The sequence below is a fragment of the Cebus imitator genome, unplaced genomic scaffold, assembly GCF_001604975.1.
Source record: "Cebus imitator isolate Cc_AM_T3 unplaced genomic scaffold, Cebus_imitator-1.0 Scaffold24, whole genome shotgun sequence".
Classification (NCBI taxonomy): domain Eukaryota; kingdom Metazoa; phylum Chordata; class Mammalia; order Primates; family Cebidae; genus Cebus; species Cebus imitator.
In genome coordinates, this window is record NW_016107339.1 from 14,061,516 (window position 1) to 14,084,453 (window position 22,938).

The window sequence follows — 22,938 nt, forward strand, 5'->3', positions numbered from 1 at the left end:
AAAAAAAAAAAAAAAAAGAATACTAATGTTAGCAACTACTCTTGCTACAGATGTTTCTTTATTTCTACTTTACTGCTTTCTCTCCTAAACTGCAACACTGACTCCTCTTCCATTTACATTCTCACATAGGATGCAATTTTGGACTTGCTGACCAGTGAGAACTTGTAAAAGAAAATGGCTCTTTCCTTCCAGAAAGCTTTGGCTCCTCCTCCAATGATTTACAGTTATACATGAGCCTTCCCTGTCCCTTGACAAAGTCCAAGATTAGGAGGTGATGGTACACTAGAGCCTGAGGAGCAAACACACTGAGCTATTAAAGGACTTGAACAGATTTCTGTGCATCTCCAACAGTGGTAATGGAAGTGAGAATTCACTCTATTGCAATAGTTCCCTTCAAACACCACCCTCCTCCACATTTGATAACAAAAATAAGAAGAAGAGATCTTCCCTGTAAATGTAGCTTTAAAATTATTTACTTCAACACATACTCATCATGAAAATAGATGAGAAACCTATGCACTTGTTTAGAGTTTCCTTGTGAGAAATTGTTGCTGGACCCACAAAGAGACTATTTCCCCAACGGTAACACTGGAGGAAATCTCCCTGGACATTTTCCAGTTTGCTCATTTCACTTTCTGCCTCTCCCTCTTTGACAGAGGATGAAATCACACCTAGTGATATTGACCTACTCACCATCCAAGGACAGCTTTCCTGATGATGTACCTAGAAGACACTCCAGCGGAGATGCAGCAGTGCCAACACTTTGCCGCTTATTATGCTAATACAAAGTTAGCTTCCTGGGCAACATCTCTATCATGACTCATTAAAGAAATTACAGAGGTAACTGGAAAAGAATCAGGACAATTTTCACCATGATCTAAGCAGAAGAATACAGATGTGTGGGCACCCTGAAGGTTAGACTTAGGTTGGAAAATCCCACAGGTGATTCCAGTAAGGGAATAGATGTGGGAATGATCAACCTTGTTGTAAAAGACCACATCTCCAGCCTTGCTGTCCTGGAAATCTTCTATCCTATGGGGGGATAGGTGAGGCTCCTGACAGAGTCTCTGGGCAGGAAGTGAGAGCCGTGACCCTTCCTTCTTCACATGCCACCATGCAGAAATTCTTCTCCGGACTTTCTACAAACCACCCCTCTCTCTTCGTTGTGCTGAACAAACACCCAGAGTTCATCTTATTCCTGGTCCAACTTCTGTTCCCGTTATTTACTTCTACCTCCCAGTAATGTCTGTCTCCCCTGTGGTAAACCCAGAAAACTGAAGATGGTTTCAGATTCCCCTTGTCCTTAGTGCGTGGGGGACTTACAGTTCTGGAGAACATTCTTTATTGAAGAAATGTATCTTCTACCCTCAGATAGGATGAGGTCGGGATGAGCTGCATCTGGATCCAGAGATACAGCCGCTGCACAGATAGCAAGAAAAAAAGAGGAAAGCTGCAAATACTGGGAAGGCAGGTGGAAAAAAACAAGAAGGAGAAAAATGAATGGTTAGGTAAAACTGAGTTCCATCCCAGGAGACACAAGATGTGTAAGTCCTAGAAGGCTAGGGTTGGACAGAATCTTCAGTAATCATCTATTCCAGACAGGCTGGGACTGTCTGGCCAGGATGACTGTCACATTTGAAAATCTTCCAGGGTCAGGTTTTCAGGATGGGGTCCTCCCTATTCTTCAAATTCCTGTTACTTTATTCCTTGTTCTTAAAATTAAATCTTATAGTATCTCCAGTCATGGTGTGTCCACTGTCATTTGAGCCTCTTCATTTTCATTTTCTGTGGGTTTATGTAATAACTGGTCCATCCACTTCTCATACGCCTTTATTATATTTCTAGTGATTGAAATCCCAGGCCTTATAGTCAAAAAGATCTGAATCTTGATAATTGCTCTTTCCTTAATAGCTCTGATCTTGGTGACATTATCTTGCTTCTTTCGGGCACACTTAACTCTCATAATGATGCAAATAATTATAATACTCAGCACAGACTATCATGAGAAATAAATGAGATAGTATACAGAGAACATAATACTATGATTTCTCCATGATGAACATTTGGTTCATTTTAGCTTCCAATATTTATAGTAACACTAACAGCAGAGGAGATCACAGCAATAGTACTAATACTGGTAGTAATAAATCTTTTCAAACCAAACATCCTCAGTAATTAAAATTTTTCTCATAAGAATTTGTATTTGTAAATTAGAATATGTTTGAATTTGGGAAGGATTAAATTAATTAGGAAATGTTTGTAGGTGTGGGGCTATTTAGAGTAAAGTGACATGTATTAGAAATTGATAACCCACAATTCTAGAAAGACTCTAAGACGGTCAGGGACCATTTTTCACTTCACTGAGATGCAACAAGCTCTTCTCCATCTCAGGCTGGTTAAACAATAGACCTCCTTCTGACCAAATTATCTTTCAATGTTATTCACATGAATACATCCGCCATGTTGCTCAAGTCTCAGCTTAAATATCACCTCATTGGGGGAATTCTTTGAATGCACTATTTTGTCTCGTGGAGATCTCTTATTCCTTCATAACATTTATCACAATTTGTATGTGCACTTTCCCATAAGGCCAGAAGTCTGATCTACTTTATTTATTTGACATTGAATAAATGCTTGTATATATTTATGCTGAATGAATGAATGGTCTCAGAACATAAAAAATATGCTAACATTCTAATGTGAAATAGAGAGTGAAAACCATGAAATGAATAACCAATAAACAAATGCAAAAGCTTCCCATTTGTATGGAAGAGATTATGTGGGATGAAATAATAAGGTAACTCACCTGCTTCAAACCTTTCTTCAGTCAAAAACAGCAACACAAAATCACATGGGAAATAATGCAAAGAACACATCTTATGTACTACAGGGATACTCTCCTCCCTCCTGCCTGTATCTTTCTGGTCTCCTAGCTTCAAACTAAAATTTCCAGAAGATGACACATCTCTGGAAAATGCCCAGGAAATGCCTCATTAAATCCTGGGGCAGAAAGCTAGACTCCGACACACTCAGGCAGTAATGATACTCCTAAACATTGTTAGAGTTCTTTAGTGAAGATACTTCTTCTCTGCCACTGTCTGCAATCAGCTTGGAGAGGAGAGCTTGTAATGTGGAAACACAACAATAGCAGGCAGCATGTTCGAAGAGGGTGGGAACCCACAAATGACAACTGTCTATGGTGTGAGTATAGACGACTCAGAGAAAACAATTTTCCTGGATAAACTATGTGCAGAGTGGGAAGAGAAAATACTATGACATAAATTAAGGTGTTTTAAAGAAGTATGGGGCATGATTTTATGCAATTGCTAAAGTATAAGAACAGATAAATCATTTGGTCTAGTACTAGGAACATTTTCCTTCAGAAGAAATTTTGATATAATCATTTAATATATGTTCTCTGTCAGTATTCAGATTTTACAGATGACCAATGAGCAAAAGGTAAGACTCTTGTCATTTCAGGAAAGAATATCAATATTAATATCCATAACAATATAGAAGTAAAAGTGTAACTGTTGAAAAGCGGACAGACACTTTTGTGTAGGTGTAGGAAGAAAATGTGGAGGAATGTGAGAAGTGAATATGCGCACAGAACGTGTAAGTCCCAGCAATACTGATATGAGCTCTACAGGCGATTGCCCTCTGTGTGCAAAACGTACTGCAAGTACATATGCCTAAGGGTATTAGCTAAGCACATGAAAATGTGTTTCCAGTGTGTTTTAACCTGTTGAAAGATGCTAAGAGAGAACCAACTATTACAGTCATATGAGGATATCTTACATGAATTCATAAATTTAAAATAAATTCACTGTTTTAAACTTACCAATAAAACAGGTGCTACCATGAGGAAGCAGCAGCAGGGAGGAGGGAGCCCCGAAGCCGTTGTGCATGGGAAGGGAATGTCTCATTAGCAGGTATTATACAGGTCTGTCTGGGGCCATGACAGGGAGAGAAGGATAAGAATGAAGAATAAGGGACTCTTGTTTGGAAGAAATTGGAAACCAGATAGATAATTCCTCCTTAGGGAACAGCACGAAGAGAGGATCATTGATGGGCAAAAATACTTTATTAAGAGGGTCAGAATTCGTTATTCCACAACCAAATGCTGAAGCACCATCATTTTTTTTAAATATGAAAAATATCAATGGTCACCAATTGATAATTGGTGAAATGCTATGAGATAAATTAAGGTGTTTTAAAAAAGTATGGGACACCAATTGAGACCTCATAACTGTGGAAGTCTAGGGGATCCAATTAATGTATTCAATATAAGAATTCTTTAACTTGAAGTTGAATATCCATCTTAAGTTCAATACATTCAGAAGTGTCCTTTTCAACGATAGGTATCACCTGTCCCTTATCCATGTAGGACTACAGAGCAGTCATGTACTGCTGAGATCTGGAAAGGTTCCTTGAATCTTTTGTGTGTGTAGACTCAAAGTCTTTTTAGTTGGAAAAGAGGCAAAGAAGTTCCAGGTTGCTGTTTATATTTTTCAATCTATCTTATTGCATCTTTATGATTCAAGAAATATATCTTCCTATGCATAAGAGTGTCTGTAATAATCATTTTTAAGTAACATGGGAAACTAGGCCTGTATACATCTTATATAGGCATCTTATATACAAGCACTTTTACAATGTTTGGAGTGCTAAACCTTTCCTAGGATCTGCGTATTGAATTTAACACCCACATATGTTTATTCCAGTGAGAAAGAAAAGAAACTTTTTATCTGAGTAATGCAAAAATGATCAGGCCCAGAGAGTCATGTACCAGTTCCCCGTTGAGCTAAATAACCATCTCTTGAAGCTGCTTGCTGTGTGAACACTTGACTGACTGCCACCACAAATAGCTATAAATTAACCTAACAATGCGATACAATGGACACCATTACTCATATCTGGTTGCTCAACAGTGTGCAGCCAATCACTAATCAATGTTATTTCTGTAAACCAATGAGAATTCCTGACAAACAATTTTGTACCAGCCCATTCCTTGTCCCCTCTTTGCCTTTAAAAACCTGCTTGTAACAAAGGCCAAAGTTCATATCCAAGGTTATTTAGGTCTGAGTCCTCCAGGTTGCTGACCTTATTTTGGCTCAAGTAAACTCTTTAAAATTATATTTGTGCCTCAGCTTATTCCCTTGGGTTGACACAGTCCTCCTTTGAAACTCACTTACATTTCTAATAATCTCATTAAAGATTTGGGTTTTCATCTCCCAAACAGACATAGGTATGCAGGATATTGTGAAATATATATTCAGTCTTTGATCTCATTTCCTGGCATAAAACTCGTAAAATCCTTAGAAACTCCAAAGTGATGTATTTTTCTATGATAATGAGTTGACTGATGGCTGGCAGCCCCTAGGTAGCTTCTGGATGGCCAGTCATTGCTGGAAAGTCCAAGGAAGGATTAGAGGAGTAGGACTTTCGGGCCTACCCTCAACTTCCAAGGAGGGGAGAGGGCTTGCTGGGATTTGGATATACTTTGTTTCGACCCACAAAGTCTCATTTTAAAATTTGATCCCCAGTGTTAGAGGTGGGGTCTGGTGGGAGATATCTGGATTGTGGGCTCGGATCCTTCATAAATGGCTTGGTGTCATTCTCCTGGGAGTGAATGAGTTCTCACTCTTAGTTCTCTCAAGAATTGACTGTTAAAAAGAACCTAGCAGTTCCTCTTCTCTCTCTTGCTTCCTTCCTTGCCATGGGATGCCTGCTCCCCTTTGCCTTTCACCATGAGTGGAAGCTTCCTGAGGCCCTCACCAGAAGCAGATACTGGCACCACGCTTCTTGTATAGCCTGCAGAACTGTGAGCCAAATAAACATCTTTTTTTTTTTAATTAACAAGTCTCAGGTCTTCCTATTTATGGCGATATAAACAGACTAAGACAGGTCTGGAAGGTTGACAACAAATAGCCAATGATTTATTTAATCAGCCATGCCTGTGAATTAAGCTTTCATAAAAACCTGAAAGGACAGGGTTTGGAGACTTTCTGAATAGCTGAACACATGGAAGTTCCTGGAAGGTGGTACATGGGGGAGGGCACGTAAACTCTGCACCCCTTCCCCTATACCTTGTCCAATGTATCTCCTAATCTAGATCCTCTGTAGTATCCTTTATAATAAACCAGTAAATGTAAGTGTTTCCCTGGATTCCATGAGCCTCTCCAGCAAAATGATCAAATCTGAGGAGGGAGTCATGGGAACATGCGTTTGTACTTGGTCAGTTAATAGCACAGGTAAAACAACCTGAGGCTTGTGACTGGCACTGGAAGTCTGGGGAGGGGCATTCTTGTGACACTGTCATCTCGACCTGTGGGATCTGATTGAGGTAAACACCACTGGAGTTAAATTGGAGGATGCCCAGCTGGTTGCTTATTTGCTGTGTGCAGAAACAACCCCACACCTTTGGTCACAGAAGTCTTTTGTGTGGATTGTTGGGGGTGAGAGTAGAGGAAAAACATTTTCCCCAGAATTTGTGTTTATTTTCTCCCTCAGGATAGATCATATTATTATACATTTTCCCCTGTATTTTTGATTATTTTTTTAGATGGATGCAGCAAACTACCATGGCATGTGTATACCTATGTAACAATCCTGCACGATCTGCACATGTACCCCAGAACTTATAATTTTAAAAAATGAAAAATAAAAAAAAAAAAGTTTTATCTTGCTTTCAGTTGACATATAATAATGGCAGATTTTGTGGGGTGCAGTGTGACGTTTTGATACATGTATGCATTATCTAATGATCAGATCAAGGCAATTAGCATATCTATCACCCCAAAAAATTATAATTTCTTTGTGATGAGAACATTCAAAATCCTCTCTTCTAGCTATTTTGTAACATACATCATTGTTAACTAGGTCATCCTACTCTGAAATAGAATTTCAGAACTTATTCCTTCCATCTAACCATAACTTTGTACCAGTTGACCAACCTCTCCCCATTCTCTCTTCCTCCATCCTCCCCAGGCTCTGGTAATTATTGTCATAGCCACTACTTCTATGAGTTCATTTTTTTTAGATTTAACATATTAGTGGGATTATGCAACATCTGTCCTTCTGTGCTTTGCTTATTTTACTTAGCATAATGTCCTCTAGATTTATCTATGTGAAATGACAAAATTTTACTATTTTTAATGGCTGAAATCTATTTATCCGTTGATGGAAACTTAAATTGATTCCATATCTTGGTTATTGTGAATAGTGCTGCCATAAAAATGAAAGTGCAGACATCTCTTCAACACACTGATTTTTAAAACGGCATACCCAGTTGTGAGACTGCTGGATCATACGATAGTTCTGTTTTTATTTTTCTGAGGAACCTCCATACTGTTTTCGATAACGGCTGTACTAATCTACATTCCCAATAACAGCGTATGAGAGTTCCTCTTTCTTCACATCATTGCCAACACAGGTTATTTTCTGACTTTTGGGTATTATCCATTGTAACTAGGGTGAGTTTCTTCTTTTCTGAGTATTAATATTAATGTGGGAAGGTCATCATGTTGCAGATTTACAGACTAGATGTCAAAGTTCATAGTAGAAATTGTCAAACAATGGCCCACAAGTCAATTCTGGTCCACAGCTGATTTCTGTAAGTTTACAACCTAAGCATAATTTTTACATTTTTAAGGAGCTGTGAAGAAAGAATGATATGTGACAGAACCTACGTGTGTCCCACAAGCTTAAAATATTTGCCATTTAACCATTTACAGAAAAAGCTTGATGATCCCTGGTCTGTAGAATCGATCTCCCCAGAGCTACGCAAGGCACTTTCTGAGCATCTGTACGAGGTCTTCCTAATTGTTGAATGTTTTACATTTTGCATAAAGCTCTACTAAGACTGTTTTTTCTTTTGCATTGGGTACCTGTTTCTCTTTTAAATTAATAAAAATTATTTATAATGAGAAAACCTAACCCGAATTATTCTGATTTATTAATTCATTCCGTTTTTAAGTGATCTCTTGTTTCTCTCCTGTGTAGCAAAAAACTCTATTCAAAGAAGACCAAAAATAATACCTGTTGATTATTCCTCCAGCCTGCAGTTGGGTGCACTATGGTGATTCTTACATAAATAAAATTACATATCTGAAACATACTATAAAATAGCTATATATTAGTTTTTTATAGTATTGGACATATAGGGATACTAAATCTGCTTCCAGATTTTCCAGGGGCAAATAACTTCTGTCAGCGTGAAGCAGATATATCAGTCTAGGTGGACTAAAATACTTTTTTTTTTTTTTTTTTTTTGAGAAGGAGTCTCGCTTTGTCACCAGGCTGGAGTGCAATGGTGAAATCTCAGCTCACTGCAACCTCTGCCTCATGGGTTCAAATGATTCTCCTGCCTCTGGGACTACAGGCACGCACCACCATGCCCAGCTATTTCTTGTGTTTTTAGTAGAGACAGGGTTTCACCATATTGGCCAGGATGGTGTCAATCTCTTGACTTCGTGATCCACCTGCCTCAGCCTCCCAAAGTGCTAGGATTACAGGCGTGAACCACCACACCTGGCCTGAAATACTTTTTAAAGGAACACTATTTTTCTAAAGGGGACTGTTACAGGACTTGATCCCAAACTGCCAGGTTTCCTAAGGGCACTTCTCTGGCTACACAGGGGAAGTTGGAAAGGGGCCAGGTAAGACTATGGAGAAATGACAGAAGAAAGAATATTCAAGGAAGCGTAAACAGACAACTCACTTTGTTTGCAGGCAATATAAATGGTGCATCTATTTAACAAGAATCCTTTTGATAATTAATAGTCATACTCAAAATTAAAGTGTATTGAGTTTTTCATTTGTTTTTTGTGTTTTTTGTTTTTGTTTTTGTTTTTGTTTTGAGACAGAGTCTTGCACTGTTGCCCAGGCTGGAGTGCAACGGCACGATCTTGGCTCACTGCAACCTCCACCTCCCGGTTCAAGTGATTCTCCTGCCTCGGCCTCTTGAGTATCTGAGATTACAGGCCCGTGTCACCATGCCTGGCTAATTTTTGTATTTTTAGTAGAGACAAGTTCACCATGAGATTAATCACAGAGTAAAGACGTTTACTTTCTTCACAGGGAAAGTCTTATTCTTGTCATCTCATTTCAAGGACCACTCTTGTAATATATTCTTCTAAGTGAGAGTGTTTAAAAAATAAGGAAAATGAAATAATACATTAAAGATTGCATTGAAGGACACTGCCATAGCTTTACCCAAAGACCAATTATGCTTTACCAACCCTCATGATTTTTAGTGGCATACATTAAATTGGATGGGTGAGGCACCACAGTATAATTTATACCCATGAAAATAATGATATAGATCAAGAACACTCAATTAGTTTTGAGTGAAATTCTTAATGAGAACAGAGTTCAAACATTTCCTCTTGCAATAAGACAGACCTTGAGCAATGCACTGCCTCCCTCCTCACCCTGCCTTGGAAGGCTCAGTGTCAGCAGAGCGATGAGGCATGGGGGCATGGAGCTGTCGGCCTAGGCCTGTGCAACTTGACCCTGGGTGCACAGTACAATCACTTGGGAATAGTTTTTAAATTACTGATTTATAGTCCTACTTTTCTCTCTACCCTAACCGTCAAGAAATTTCTATTTGATTAATCTGAGATGGACAATGACTCTTTTTACAAAGTTCTTCAGATTGAGAACTGCCGATCTAGAAGCAGGGTTAATGTTTCAAACCAGTTGAGTAGTCAAATGGATTTTGATGCCACACTTCATTATTCTGCATCCCTCAGAACATGTATTTCTCAGCAGGGACAATGAGAATTGGTATGGCTTACTGACTGACCAAAAACAGGAAGGTTTTTGTATCCTCACTAACAAGCATTTGGGACTAATTTTATGTTTTGTGATGGTTGTGACACAGAAGTTTGCACTTCTTTCCCTAATTCCATTCTCTCTGCCTGACCTCTCAATCCACCCAAAGTGGATGAGAGATGCTATGAATTGGCCTAATTCAAAAATAATAGGGATGCAGTAGAAACTGCCTCTGTTAGGATTAAAGGTTGGGAAAGTAAGAATACAGAGCTTCCTTCCATAAAGGTAGGAAGGCACCAAATTTGAAGAGAGTAAGACTTCTAGTGCCACTGCCTAAGAGGATTGAGGTGAGTAGCACAGGTAAGTTCTGCTCCAGGCTTTAGATGACAATTCTTGTAACATAGCCCAGTGAGAGCATTTTGTCTGGGCAAGTTTTTCCTCCCCATCAACAGGCTACATAAGGAGACCCAATTTTTCATTCATCAGCAAAGACTTTCAGGAAAAGGGAGGAAAATTTCCTGTTCTCTCTTAAATGTTGTCAAAAGCTTTAAAATTCTTCATCCTTTTGATTCTCTTTTCTTCAAATTCATGAGACACAGCACACTATGTGCAGGTCCAAGGCACCTATAACTAAGAGATGACTAGAAAGATGTGTACGGCAGAAATTAGCAGTAGTCCTGTAAGTACACAGTGTCTTAAGCTCCCACTTCCTGTTTTTTTTCTTCTCCATTATTGACTCTGGTGATAGGTGGACAGGTAGAGCAAGGGGACTTGACATGTGTGAGGGCAAAAATCTCACATGGAAATCACTAGTTCTTTACAGTGGGACAAGTGTCTATGAATTAGCAATGAAACCATAAGTTAAGATAGTGCCTTGATGGGAAATGTTCTGGGAATAGCAACCAGATTCTGGTATCAGAAGGGGTGGGGATTCCTGGTGAGGGTCATTTCTGTCTTTCAAATATTTAGTATAATTGAACTGAGAGAAAGTCATGTATCAAGGCAAAGCTGCTGCATTAAAGAACTACTAGGATTCGGCTTAGGCTCACATTTTGGGAACTACTGTAGTGAGTGAGTAATCATAATCCAGAGAGAAGCCACGCTCATGTCAGATTCTTAGTGAAGTAATTGTCTTTTGCTCGTAACAAATTACTTGGAAACTTAGTGGCTTAAAACAATGATTGCATATTATCTTACAGGTCAGGAATTTGGGAGCAGCTTAGCTGGGTAGCTCTGGCTCGGTCTCTCATCGGTTGCAGTGAAGCCATTGACTGAAACTGCAGCCATCTGAATCCTTGCCTGGGGTTGGGGGTCTCTTTACAAGAAGTCTCGTTACATGGCTGTTGACTGAAGGCTTCAGTTTCTCACCAATAGGCCTCTCCACGGACCCACCTGAGTGTCTTTAAGACTTGGCAGCTGACTTCCCCCAGAACAGGTGATAAGAGAGAAAGAAGAAGGGAGGGAAGAGAGAGAGAAGAAGGGAGACTTTAATGTTTTCATGACCTAATACAGGAAGTAACATACCATCATTTCTGCTGTTGTCAACTGGTCATACGGACCACTCCTGCTATAGTGTGAAGGGACTACTCAGGAGTGTGATTATCAGTAGGGAGAATGGTGCAGGGAATTTTGATACATAGTCTTTTAGTTTGGTTGAATTGATCATTCACAGCGGACAGTGTTTTTTGTTTGTCTAATCCTGCCTACCTACCCCCTCACCTTTATTCTGTTTCTAGAAAGAGGGAGACTGGTGTGGTGGCTCAAGCCTGTAATCCCAACATCCCAGCACTTATCCCAGATGGGACAGTAGCTTAAGGACAGGAATTTGAGACCAGCCTGGGCAACACAGTGAGACTCCATTTCTTTACACATCAAAAAATTAGCTGAGTTTGATGACACTTGCCTGTAGTCCCAGTTACTCAGGAGGCTGAGGCAGGAAGACAAGGATTGCTTGAGCCTGGGAGATTGGGAGATAGAGGCTGCAGTTAGCCATATCTGTACCACTGCACTCCAGCCTGGCTGACAGAGGGAGACCCTGTCTTTCTCTCTCACAAAAAAAAAAAAAAAAAAAAAGATAGATGGATTGGCATTATTAGCAATTATGTCCTCCTGACACAGGATTTCTTCTCTTCCCTTTGGATAAAGGATATTTTGTTAATTCAAAAGATTAGGAAAGACAAGTTTGGCCGTTCCACTTACTATTTATTATTACAGTCTTGATTGATTGTAGGCCTAACTAATTTTAAGGACACTGGATTTATAGAAGAGAATGATGTGAAAGAGGATATTAGGACAACCCCTGATTCCTAGGGGGGAGGGTGTAGCTTTCTCTTCTGTATTTATGAAGCAGGATTTTCCAAAGACATGAGATTGAAAAAAAATTGTGGATGTGAGAAGACATAAATTTCATTGGGATGATGAAAAATATTTTTTTCTCTCACCTTGAACCCATATCATTAGTGTTATAAAGTAAGCCAGGGTCTGTCTCCCTTTCAACCCAGTAGTCATAATAGGATCAACAAGATTAGGCTTGAATTTCTACTCTCAAACTCAAAATTTTGCAATCTCTCTTCTTTAAATGATTGAAGTGTAATTTACAGACATGTATTTTTACAAGCACAGATTATAAGTATTAACAATTGTGCACACCCAAGTAATTCATGCCTCAATCAAAACAAAGAACATTAATTTTTCACAGGCAAACAATAGTCTGATTCCTATCATCAAAGTTTAGTTTTGCCTTTTCATTAACTTCGTATGGTAATAATACACTATTTACTCTATTATACTTAATTTTTTTCATTCAATATAATGTTGAGATCATGTATATTACTGTGTATGTTCTTTTTATATTTTAAGTTGAATTCCATTGTATAAATATGCTTCATTTTTTTGACTCATTTTTCTGCTGATGGATACCTGGATGTTTCTAGGTTTTGGCTATTAGTAAAATTGCTACGAACATTCTCTTTCAAGTCTATTGTGGACACATATTTCATTTCTCCTATACTTTGCTTTTCATTCCATATACAATATCTGGGTTGCAGAGTAGGCATGTGTTTAATTTTATAAAATACTACAAATCAGTTTTCCAAAGTGGCTAGACTATCTTACATTCAAACAAGCAATGTATGAGAGTTTCAATGATTCCCCATAACCAATAATTGATATTTTCAGTCTTTTTAATTATATCCAGGTTAGTGAATATAAAGTGATAACTCATTTTGGTTTGCATTTTCCTGATAATTATGTTGAATTCATTAATCATCTATCTTTATTTGTGAAATATTCATTCAAATCTTTTTTCTATTTTATTGAATTATTTATATTACTATATTTTTATGGAGTTAAAGAAGTTCTTCAAATAGCCTAGATACAACAGTTTATTTAGGTTATCTTCCTTTATGTAGGTATTTTTAAATTTTTATCTGAAAGGGTTCTTAGTTTCCTGTGCAGATATCTTGCATATACTGTTTTAACTATATTCTTAAGAATTTTACATTATTTGGTTCTATTGTAAGTGATATCTTCATTTTATTTTCCAAATATCACAGATTTATAATTTTTCCAAAATCCTTTCTGTTATTGATTTTCAGTTTCATTCCATTATGTTCAGAAAAATATTTGGTTTGATTTCAGTCTTCTTAAAGTTGTTAAAGACTTGTTCTGTGGTCTAACATTATTTATCATAGAGAATGTTTCGTATGCTTTGAGAACAATGCAGCTATTGGATAAAATGTTCTGTATATGTCTTAGGTTCACTTGGTCTAATGTCTGGATGATCTCTACATTAAAAATGGAGAATTGAGGTCCACTAATATTATTATATCACAGTCAATCTCACTTTTTAGATTAATTTTAATTAATTAATTAAAATATTAATATTTCCTTCATATATTTAGGAGTTCTGATGTTGGGTACATATATATTTACAATTGCTATTTGCTCTTTATTAGTTCACTCCTTTTCCTTATGTGATGACCCTCATTGTCTCTTTTTGTAGTTTTTAAAAATCTATTTTTCCTTATATAAATATAGCCACATTTGCCCTCTTTAAGTTACACTTTTCATGAAATATATTTTTCCATTCCTTCACTCTCAGTCTATGTGTGTCCTGAGGGCTCAAGTGGGTCTATTGTAGACAGCATATTGTTGGATCTTGTTTTTTCTTTCTTTCAAAATCATTCAGCCACTCTGTGTCTTTTAATTGAAGAATTAAATCTATTTACATTTAAAGTAATTATTTATAGATAAGAACTTACTATTGACATATTGTTAAATTCTGTACTGTTTTGTAGTTCTTTTGTTCCTTTCTTATAATCTTGCTGTCTTCCTTTGTAATTAATAGTATTTTGTAGTGGTTTGCTTTCACTTCTTTCTTTATCCTTTGTGTATCTGCTGGAGATTTTTTCCTTGTGCTTACCATGAGACTTACAAAAAATATTTTATAGTATAATATCCTAATTTAAGCTGATAACACCTTAACTACAATAAAATACAAAGGCCCTACACATTTATTTCTCACACACGTATATACAGTTTATGATAGATATCTTTATTTATATGATGTGAACCAATTACTAAAGCCATAGTTAAATACATTTGTTTTTTAACTTTCATAAGAGTGATTATACACCATGTTTACAATATTAGAGTATTCTGTATATGTATATATACGTATATAAATGTATATAATATATAAATGTACATATATGTGTGTATATATATATATGCACATATATATTTACCATTGGATTTTATACTTTTTCTATTTTTATATTGTTACTTATTGTCCTTTTGTTTCAACTCCAAGAACTCCCTTTAACATTTCTTGAAAGCTAGTCTCATGGTGATGAACTCCCTCAACTTTTGTCTTTAAATGTCTTTATCTGTTTATCTATCCTTCATTTCTCATAGATAGCTTTGCCAAGTATAGCATTCATGGTTGGTATTTCTTTTTCTTTTAGCGCTTTAAGTATGTAACCCCACTCCCTCCTGATTGAGAAGTCTGCTAATGGGCTTATGGGAGATCTCTTATATGTGATGGTTCTTTCAGAATCCTCTCTTTGTCTTTGACCTTTGACAATTTGATTATAAGGTATCTTGGAATGTGTCTTTTTTTAACTGAACTTGCTTGAGATGCTTTGATCTTCTTCAGTCTGGATGTTCATGTCCCTCTCAGGATTTGGAAAATTTTCAGATAATATTCCATTGATTAAGCTTTCTGCTCCTTCCCCTTTCTCTTCTTCTGGTACTTCCATAATTAATATATTTGTATGTTTGATGGTGTCCTATAAGTGTGCACAAAACACGGAAAAATAATCTCAAAAATTTTGAGAATTATTTTTGGCAGGTAGAGCATCCTAAAACTAGAAGGCATCACTGTCCTCTTCAAGTGACTGACTTCTTACCCCAGAAATCACCACCACATGATGCATATAAGATTGAAACAAAATGTGGCTTTGTGAATATAGTATAGGCTTTGGAGTCAGAAACTCTGCCATTTGTTGGCTGGGTAACTCCTAGTGTCTCTCTCCATCTTAAAGAATTTTGTAAAGTTTATTGAGGATTCAACAAGTTTATGCTTACAAGGTACCCACTCTAGAGCCTCGTAGTCAATAGACGCTCAGTAAAAGTGTTTGTTATTCTCCCTGCTCTCCACGGTGGCTTATGAAATCCCATTTACTGGCTCACTCTTCCTAGCACCACAGACCTCTGGACTGGGTTCCTTCTTGCTATCTAACTCCAACACTTGACTTCCTTTGTTCACCTTCATTTGTTTCGAGGCCTTCTTTTTTTAACTTTTAGGTTTAAGGGTACATGTAATTGTTTGTTATATAGGTAAATTGCATGTTGTGGGGGGTTAGCGAACAGATTCTTTAGTCACCTGGGTAATAAGCATAGCACCCAAGTGATATTTTTTCTCCCTCCTCCTAGCCTCCATCCTCAGGTAGGCCCCAGTGTCTGCTGTTCCCCTCTTAGTGTCCATGTGTTCTTGTTCTTTAGCTTCCACTTGTAAGTGAGAACATGTGGTATTTGGTTTTCCGTTCCTGCTTCAGTTTGCTTAGGATAGTGGTCTCCAGCTCCAACCATGTTGCTGCAAAGGACATGATCTCATTCTTTTTTATGACTGTGTAGTATTCCATGGTGTATATGTACCACTTTTTATTTATCCAGTCTACCTCTTTTTAAATATAGACATTTTTCTCATTTTTAATTATCAAACATTTATAAAGTACCTATTCTGTGGAAGGTTCTCTGCTTCAAGAGTTACAAAGAGTAATGGTATACAATCTCTGGCCTTAAAATCTCTGAAAAAGTGGAAATAATTCTAAAGCCCAGATAGAGTGAGTTCCCTTTTATCCTTAAATCTTCCTAGCCTCTTGATCCTCCTCTGCCTTGTGTCTTGCCTCTCTGATGTTCTAAGCCTCTGTTATGACACAGATTCCAGAACCTTCACAGGCCACACTCCCATAAATGCTTAGGTCTGATCAATCTGCTCCACACAATTTCTCAGTGATCCTCTGCATCTCCGCCTACAAGGGCATCCCTGACAGCCAAGTTCATACTGCTCAGAAACAGTGAACTTGAGTTGTTTATTTTATCTTGATCTCTCTCTGACAAAGAAATCCAGACAATGCGAGACCCGCTGAAGACAATGCCTGGAAAATGATAGTCTTGGGTATGGACTAACTCCATCTTTGAGGCTTCCTTGACTCTAATGGCTCAGGAGTCTTCTCTTAGGGACTTTAACACAACTGTTTTATCTTCCTTACCTGCTTCCTATCAAATTCCCTATTTTTTCTTTCACTGTCATTGATTCCTCTGGAAGCCTGTGTCAAACAACCCACAGTTAACTAAGCTTTAGGCTGATAGTGGTGGTTTCTCCTTTGGTTTCTAGAGTTTAAATTGAACAAAGAAAATAACCATCCTCCATAGCATTAGGAAAATTTCTTCGCACATTATATTCCTTTCTATAGCATGATCACTCTATAATCTGCCTCAACTCAGAAACAATGATTTCCTCTTATTTTCCCTGTCAATGGGATGGACCATCTTCTAACTGTCCTATAGACGGCATTTCAGACACCAAAGAAAGAAAGGGAGTACTACTGTATACTACTAAGTATACAGTAGTACTGAGTACACCATCTGGTTATCTTCCCTCCCCTATGGGTTATTTAACACTAGAAAAAAAAAATCTGACTCACATGATGGAGGCCATATTGACTGCTTGCTGTTCATTTTAGTGGCACATTAGGAGAAAATCTCCAAAAGTTGATTTGGCAGAATTTTCTCACAGGACCAAACACCTAGAAGGCTCAGTAGACAAGCGCCTAATCTGTCTTGATTGGAGGTGTGCTATTACCTCTTGAGGTGGATTCACCTATTGTTTGTTTGAAGTAGCCTTAATCTGGGTGTAATCTATTTCCTTAGTCTTTCAGAGCTCAATATTCTTCAGAGATTTTACTTTCACAGGCAGATTGGTTGGTTTTTCTTCTTTCCTTTCACTCTCTTTCTCTGTCTCTCTCTCTCTCTCTTTCTCGCTCTCTCTCTCTCTCTCTCTTATTTTTTCCTCCACCAGATCCTTCGTAGCCACTGCCTTTATAACCATATGATATTGTCTAAGATTTTTCTCTCCTATAACTGCAAGACTCTATCTTACATCAATTGAATGCAAATTAATAACACATAAACAAACACAAGTTAAGCAAACCCAGCATGTTTTATCCGACCAACCACAATAACAAACCTCGCAAATATCCATCATATGATGAGGGGTTTGGTGAGCAATGACGGAAAGGTTTTTCTGTGATAAGAAATTTCTGTCCTTTGCTATGGTTTTCACTAATAAAACCACCTTCAGACAGCATCCTTCAGTCAGGGTGCTGAAAGCTTTTCAATAATTCACTCATGAAAATGTTTTGTGTATGCATTCCCTATACAAGTATATTTATAAATGTTAGAAATTTATAGCTATACATATATATATGTGTGTGTGTGTGTGTGTGTGTGTGTGTGTACATATATACAGAAAACCTTGCAACTTTAAATGTATGAGTTAAAATTACACAAAATCTGGAAGTTGTAATATTCTCCCCTGATATCCCAGTGGGTAGCTTTGTAGACCACTGATTCCCTTTAACATTCTTCCTGCCTGGGGAGTAAAGGGTTCAGTTGATGAGGAAATCTGTTGGATTGCCAACTCTAAACAAAGGGTACACAGCATCTGAGGTTCTTAGTATATGACCAAAGAACCAATGTAATAGCTAAAAATGGGCACGGGCAGGAATGTGAGGACAGTAATATAAGGCAAATAAAAAAGAGTTGAAGTAGGAGAAAGGGGGAGAAAGTCTATCTGGTGGTTAGTAAGAGGTGATCAGGAGTTGTTTCTGGTAATTACCTAGTCTAAATAAGCATATCTACATGTGAGTTTTTGTTTTCAGAAATAACTTTGGCTATCATCCTGACTCTACTGGGACTTGCCATCCTGGCTATTTTGTTAACAAGATGGATACAACATAAGCAAAGTGGTGAGTAATAATGAGTCAAAATGAAGATTTCTTGTGAAAATTGTGGAGGGAGGTATGCCAAGATTTTCAGTCTGAGTTCATCTCTACTTATCAGACAGCTAGAGACTTTGCCAATATTCTGGGAATCTGTTTCAATACTTGAGTCAAAAAATCTGTGACCTATTAGTGATTCTCCCTGCACTTTTAACTCCCAAAGTTTACATTATCAATAATGTCAAACAAAAAAATCACAGATAGGCCAGGTGCAGTCGCTCAAACTTATAATCTCAGCACTTTGGGAGGCTGAGGCGGGCAGATCACAAGGTCAGGAGGTTAAGACTAGCCTGGCCAACATGGTGAAACCCCGTGTCTACTAAAAATACAAAAATTAGATGGGCATGGTAGTGGACAGCTGTAATCCCAGCTACTCAGGAGGCTGAGGCAGGAGAATTGTTTGATCCAGGGAGGCGAAGTTTGCAGTGAACCAAGATCACACCATTGTGCTCCAGCCTGGGTGACAGCCTGTCTCAAAAAAAAAAAAATTACAGATAGAGTTTAGCAAAAGTAATAAGAATACTTTAAAAGAAAAGTGCCTGGGCTCTAAGGGAAATTAGTCGAGTTTAAAAGAAAATAGAAATGTGAAGACAGTATGTTGGTAAACACCAATATCCAGTATTACATAAAAAGAATTGGAGACTTTGGTGACTTAATTTGGGGAGATGACAAGAAGAGACAAATATGGAGTATTACTTGTCAATGAAACAGAGATGGAGCTCATAAAAGCTAAGGCCTATTTCCATGCCATAAGATCACTCTTTCCTGGATTTTCCTGTTTCTCTCCCACAACTTTCTAATCAGTTATATTCCTTCCCTGTTTCCCACCCTCAACGCCTGTGAGCCCTCGAAGCATAAGTAGTGGGAAAAGATAGATAAAACAGGGCTGATGGGAGGTGTGGAAAATAGGTGAGAACAATAATGCATTGTATCAGGAGGACCACCTTGGGAGACAGGAAGCACAGCTGAGAGTGAAGAGAATTGGATCAGAGGAAGAACACTTCTCACAACTAACTAATAAAAATACTTTGCCTAATTCTTCCACAGAAATGTATGTCTCCAGTTACTGTTCAGAACAAAGTAAGTACTTATAAGAAAAAGAAATATAGTAAGTATTTATAGAATTTTCACAAGTCAGGAATGAAATCTGTGTTGTTTACAGTTGTTTTTCCAGAACCTTACACAGTGCACCATTGCATGAACTGAACTTCTAAGTGACTGGGAGAAATCTACCAGAGATCTCTCAGCAGTACTGAATGCCCAACCAGAGTGGGAAAGAATTAATTAATACTGGGTAGGCCTGCATAATTTTGAGGCTCTCTTCAGATGCTTCCTGTGGTCTGAGAGCAGCAACAGAGATACTAACCCATAGAAATAGCAAACTCCTCAGGTGATGGAACAGATGGCTCAGTAAAAAAACAAAATCCATTACTGCAGAGGGTCTAAGTAAGGTGGCTGGACAGAAAAATCTAATGTATCCTAGAATAAAGAGAGTGAACACAGTTAAGGTAATTATACTGAGAAGATTACCAACTTCAGGATGTGAAGAGGTGAAGAAGACTTTCCATGGAAAGGTCTGGAGAGATGCCAAACTTGCTAAGAAAGATAGCACTGGATTGGTACAAGGCAAAAAAAATAATAATAATAGGAGACTAGCTGCTGAAGTATCAAGAGGTAAAAGAAATTTTGAAACTCCTGATTACCACTTAGCCTGACTAATATGATAAAACTGGTGATTGGCACAGTCACTTACCATCATCAACTCCTGCAACTTATGCACAATTCCTAGTTTCTGCAAAGTAAATTAATTCACATCATTATTCACCATTAGGAGTTCATGTTTACATTAGTTCTCAGAGTCTTAAATAATGCCTCATTAATAATCAAGAAGCAAAATCATGTGCTCTCCCTTTTTTCTAGGTGCTGGACTTCTGGACTGTGAGGATGGTAGAGGTAAATAAATTAGGAGCTACTAGAGAGTTAATGGAGAAATGTACTCTTTAGAGAGTAAATCGACTCATCTCCCTTTGAGTGTGATTGTTGAGTCAGGATATCTTTCCTTGTTATAATATCCAAATGCTTATCATTCCTGTCTCTCTTAAGAAAAATTGTGCATTTTTCTCAGGGAAGGTAAATAATTTTCCTTCTTAAGACCATCAAAATAATTCATTTCCATTTTCTGTTTACCCCCAAATATTAGAAAGGTTAAAGAACCTCTCCAAAATAATTTCTTGGATGTTTAAAATGTGGATAAAATGAATATGAAATGGAAGAGTATATGTAAAAATATACTTTGAAAGCCATACAGCATAATATAAGAGGTAAACAAAGCTTATCCCCATTTAAGAAGCTGAAATTTATGCTCAAAAGATTGCGACTTACTCAAGTTCACCTAGCTGAGGAAGGAGCTGGATATCAAACTCAGGTTTTGAAATGTGATAGTTATGAGAAGACAGCAACGCACTGTCTACTTTTTTGAAGGGACACACCAGTACCACTAATTTCAATGTACCGTGGCTACCGTTAACCCTCATGCCCCAACACTCAATCTTCTCTTTCAACATCCACTCACTACGGCTGCCTATTGATGTGCCCTTGGCTCACTCACTCTCTCTCTCTCTCTTTCTCTCTCTCTCCCCTCCCTCTCTCTCTCTCTGACTAGTCCTATCTCCAGAACTCAGCAAGAACCACTAGAGCTACCTCTCATTCCTGCTGGAAGTCACTAAAGCTGTCCACACCAGGACCACCAGCTACACCAGAACTATAAGGTTATGAGATTGTAGATGTGGATATGTGGATATAATTACACACACGCACACACCACACACACACACCACACACACACACACACACACACACACACACACACACGCACACTACAAGCATATAGATCCCTGAGAGTTGAGGAAAGAAAAGAGGAAGTAGCTCAGCCACTTCACTTGCTGTCCATGCCCCACACTTGAACTCTTGGTCCATCCTTCTCCTTCTTGCCTCTATGATTCATCTATCATGAACAACAAGAGTGAGGAACAAAGTGCCATGGCATTACCTCTTATTTTCTGAAATAAAACCCAAAGAAAATGGGAATATCTGGAAAATTAGCAAATCTTTTAGTAGTTCAGTTGAGACTAATGATAAACTTATTTTTTAATGAACTGATGGTAAAGTTAATGTGTTATTTTCTTTCCTAAAAGATTTTTCTCCTCAGAGATCTAAAACAGGAAGAGGTAAACAGATTTTTATCTAACGAAAAATAATGCAGACTTACTCGTTGAGGTAAAATCTCATTACATTTTTAATCTTCTCTTTTAGGATCCCGACACACATATTCAACAGAAAGTGGTAAATTATTGTATTGCTAAGAAATTAATATAGGAGTCTGTTTATAAGAAATTAAGAATATTATAATTTTTCTTCAATTCTCTAGATACTTCATATGATAACCAAGGTAAGTATATTTAGAGATTTTGGCAAAATTAAAAGAAAATCAGTGCTTCTTCCTGCCATAACATGAAAAGATATAAAAACTGACCAAAGTCTTTTTTTTTAAAAAAAAAAAAAAAAGAAGAAGAAGAAGAAGAAATCAAAGTAGTGTACAGAATATCCTGAGAAATGTTCACAAACATTCACCATCACACTATGCAGCACTGTTTTCCCCACAGCTATGCAATTCCTCTCCTATTCAACTCCTAATCATTTAACAAAAGAAATATGAGATAATGGCATCAGCAAGATAGTAGAATAGGAGCTTTCTTCCCACACAGAAGCATCAGTTGAGACAACTGTCCACAGATGAGACAATACCCTTGTGGGAGTCCAAGAGTCCAGCAGAGAAGTTCCAGCAGACTGTCAGGTTATAAAATCCTAACAGATGTATTAAAGAGGGTAAGAAGAACAGTTTTGCTTTACCCACATCACTCCTCCTCCAAGGTGGCACAACTCAATGCTCAGATAGGTCCACTTGGCTCATAATTCCTTCCAAAGCAAAAAAGTGGAAAACATAATGAGTGAGTGCCCACATCCCTCAGCCGTTCAATTCAGGATGCTGTCCTGTGGACCCACTTATTTCTCATTCCACCCAGAACACTGAGATGATCAGCATGGTTGAATGGTTAGGAGAGGCTGGGAGCAGGGAAAAGAGACTACAGAGCTCACTCACACCTCATCAGAAAGCCTGCCATTTGAGATGCCTGACCTATGCCCCTTGTATTCCTGATCCACAGGCATGCCAAACATTCCACACATTTCACTCTCCCACCCAGGCTGAGTCCCCAAATGAGCCACCATGGGCAACAAGTGGAAACATCTCATAGTCAGTTTGACTTTGTGGGACTGGAAAAAAGCACACAAACTTGAGAATTCCAGAGAACCACCCAAGAGAAAACAAAGGGAAGGTTCTCAGAACCTGAACTGGCTTTGCAGGACTGAGAGAAGGCACAATCTTAGAAATCCCATCTAGGCAGGGTGTGGTGGCTCATGCCTGAAATCCCAGCACTTTGCAGGGCCAAGGCAGGAGGACTGCGTGAGCCCAAGAGTTTGAGACTGGCCTGGGAAACATAGTGAGACTTCATCTCTACAAAAAAAAAAAAAAAAA

General features: G+C 38.0%; 1 protein-coding gene and 1 long non-coding RNA gene across 2 annotated transcripts in view; one reads left to right on the plus strand and one right to left on the minus strand.

Annotated features, from left to right (window-relative positions):
• Positions 1-16,255: 16,255 nt before the first annotated feature.
• TSBP1 (testis expressed basic protein 1) overlaps positions 16,256-22,938 on the plus strand; it is a 64,960-nt gene continuing 58,277 nt past the window's right edge. The window contains exons 1-5 of the mRNA XM_037736298.1: positions 16,256-16,459; positions 18,225-18,311; positions 19,392-19,424; positions 20,265-20,297; positions 21,657-21,686. Of these exons, the coding sequence (XP_037592226.1) occupies positions 16,447-16,459; positions 18,225-18,311; positions 19,392-19,424; positions 20,265-20,297; positions 21,657-21,686 (196 nt within the window). The 5' untranslated portion in view covers positions 16,256-16,446. The remainder of the gene's footprint in view (positions 16,460-18,224; positions 18,312-19,391; positions 19,425-20,264; positions 20,298-21,656; positions 21,687-22,938) is intronic.
• The window catches only part of LOC108300098, a 17,112-nt gene continuing 16,754 nt past the window's right edge, over positions 22,581-22,938 (minus strand). Inside the window, exon 3 of the long non-coding RNA XR_001823250.2 lies at positions 22,581-22,595. This is a non-coding gene — a long non-coding RNA (uncharacterized LOC108300098). The remainder of the gene's footprint in view (positions 22,596-22,938) is intronic.